We start from the raw sequence: 2500 nt of genomic DNA, 5'->3' as shown, positions 1-2500 counted from the left end.
TCCCTCCCTGACACTCACCCTCACTCCCTTCCTGAAAATCCCTCCCTCCTTCCCTCCCTCCCTCCCTCCCTGACATTCTCCCTCCCTCCTTGACACTCTCCTCCCTCCCTGTCACTCTCTCTCCCTTCCTGAAAATCCCTCCCTCCTTCCCTCCCTCCCTCCCTCCCTGACATTCTCCCTCCCTCCCTGACATTCTCCCTCCCTCCTCCCCTGACACTCTCCCTCCCTTCCTGACACTCAGTGGGGGCATTAGTAATTAGGGTTTATAGTACTGGGGCTCAGTGGGGGCATTAGTAATAGGGTTTATAGTACTGGGGCTCAGTGGGGGCATTAGTAGATAGGGTTTATAGTACTGGGGCTCAGTGGGGCATTAGTAGATAGGGTTTATAGTACTGGGGCTCAGGGGGGGCATTAGTAATTAGGGTTTATAGTACTGGGGCTCAGTGGGGGCATTAGTAGATAGGGTTTATAGTACTGGGGCTCAGTGGGGGCATTAGTAGATAGGGTTTATAGTACTGGGGCTCAATGGGTGATCTAGTACATAGGGTTTATAGTACTGGGCTCAGTGGGGGATTAGTTCATAGGGTTTATAGTACTGGGGCTCAGTGGGGGCATTAGTACATAGGGTTTATAGTGCTGGGGCTCAGTGGGTGATCGAGTACATAGGGTTTATAGTGCTGGGGCTCAGTGGGGGCTTTAGTACATAGGGTTTATAGTACTGGGGCTCAGTGGGTGATCTAGTACATAGGGTTTATAGTTCTGGGGCTCAGTGGGTGATCTAGTACATAGGGTTTATAGTACTGGGGCTCAGTGGGGGCATTAGTACATAGGGTTTATAGTACTGGGGCTCAGTGGGTACATTAGTACATAGGGTTTATAGTTCTGGGGCTCAGTGGGTGATCGAGTACATAGGGTTTATAGTACTGGGGCTCAGTGGGGGCATTAGTACATAGGTTCTATAGTACTGGGGCTCAGTGGGGGCATTAGTACATAGGTTTTATAGTACTGGGGCTCAGTGGGGGCATTAGTACATAGGGTTTATAGTACTGGGGCTCAGTGGGGGCATTAGTACATAGGGTTTATAGTACTGGGGCTCAGTGGGGGCATTAGTACATAGGTTCTATAGTACTGGGGCTCAGTGGGGGCATTAGTACATAGGTTTTATAGTACTGGGGCTCAGTGGGGGCATTAGTACATAGGGTTTATAGTACTGGGGCTCAGTGGGGGTCATTAGTACATAGGGTTTATAGTACTGGGGCTCAGTGGGGGCATTAGTACATAGGTTTTATAGTACTGGGCAGAAGCTCCTCAATACATTGAACCCTGATCCACAGAAAGGTGCCGGGGTCTTTAGAGGGGGTCTGAGAGGGCACCAGCTGTACCAAACAGGCTGGTCAGGGTTGGGATTAGGGTCAGAGGTTATAAACTACACTGAAGAGGCTGTAGTTGGAGGGTTATGGTCAGGGTTAGGGTTAGGGTTAGGGTCAGAGGTTATAACCTACACTGAAGAGGCTGTAGTTGGAGGGTTATGGTCAGGGTTAGGATTAGGGTCAGAGGTTATAAACTACGAAGAGGCTGTAGTTGGAGTGCTATGGTCAGGGTCAGGGTTAGGATTAGGGTCAGAGGTTATAACTTCTACACTGAAGAGGCTGTAGTCCTATGTGCGGTCCAGCAGCTTGATTAGGGTCAGGGTCAGGTTTAGAGGTCAGAGGTTATAACCTACACTGAAGAGGCTGTAGTCCTCTGTGCGGTCCAGCAGCTTGTCCAGCTGGTAGAGGGAGCGGCTGGCAGCGTGCCAGGGGAGGAACTCTCTCTCCTGGGGTAGGTAGCAGATGATCTGGAGGGGCACGTTCTGGGGCAGGTAGCCAGCCCTGGCAGGAGAGGAGAGAGAGTAGGTTCATTAAGCAGTAAGGCCCGAGGGGGTGTGGTATATGGCCAATATACAACGTCTACGGGCTGTTCTTATGTACGACACAACATCAGGGAAGAGAAGTGCGTTCTGGGGCAGGTTGCCCACCCTGCGGATAGATAAATGGAAAAGGTGCATATCCCATATAAAATATGTAAGACTAGAGAGTTCTGGGGCAGGTATCTCGACCTGCAGAGAAAGAGATAGGTAACATCCTCTAACACCGTAGGGAAAGTTCTGTGGAGGGCAGGGGAAAGGAGAGGAGAGGAGAGGAGAGGAGAGGAGAGAAGAGGAGAGGAGAGGAGAGGAGAGGAGAGGGGAGGAGAGGTGTCCATCATCAGAGAAGGGCATCCTCATGGAGCTGATTTGAAGAGTGTGTCGGTGAAATGCTGATGTGCACATTCTCCATTTCTCCACAGGGTGCTGGGCCCAAAAGACAGTCTGACACATCACATGGTGTTGTACTTTATTCATGCCCCCGTCCACCCGCATGTCTACTGACAGACAGGAAGTGCTGTGGGTCCAAAGCAAGAGAGAAGTACTTTATACCGCCAGGGCCGGGTCCAGGCGTTCTGTAAGCAACCCTGGTCG

General features: G+C 51.1%; 1 protein-coding gene across 1 annotated transcript in view; it reads right to left on the bottom strand.

Annotated features, from left to right (window-relative positions):
- The window catches only part of LOC127925366 (thyrotropin-releasing hormone-degrading ectoenzyme-like), a 78168-nt gene that overhangs the window by 49977 nt on the left and 25691 nt on the right, over nucleotides 1-2500 (bottom strand). The window contains exon 4 of the mRNA XM_052510257.1: nucleotides 1724-1871. Coding sequence (XP_052366217.1) covers nucleotides 1724-1871 — 148 coding nt within the window. The remainder of the gene's footprint in view (nucleotides 1-1723; nucleotides 1872-2500) is intronic.

Source organism: Oncorhynchus keta, unplaced genomic scaffold, assembly GCF_023373465.1.
Source record: "Oncorhynchus keta strain PuntledgeMale-10-30-2019 unplaced genomic scaffold, Oket_V2 Un_contig_5502_pilon_pilon, whole genome shotgun sequence".
Taxonomy (NCBI): domain Eukaryota; kingdom Metazoa; phylum Chordata; class Actinopteri; order Salmoniformes; family Salmonidae; genus Oncorhynchus; species Oncorhynchus keta.
This window is presented reverse-complemented; position numbering and strand designations above follow the sequence as displayed.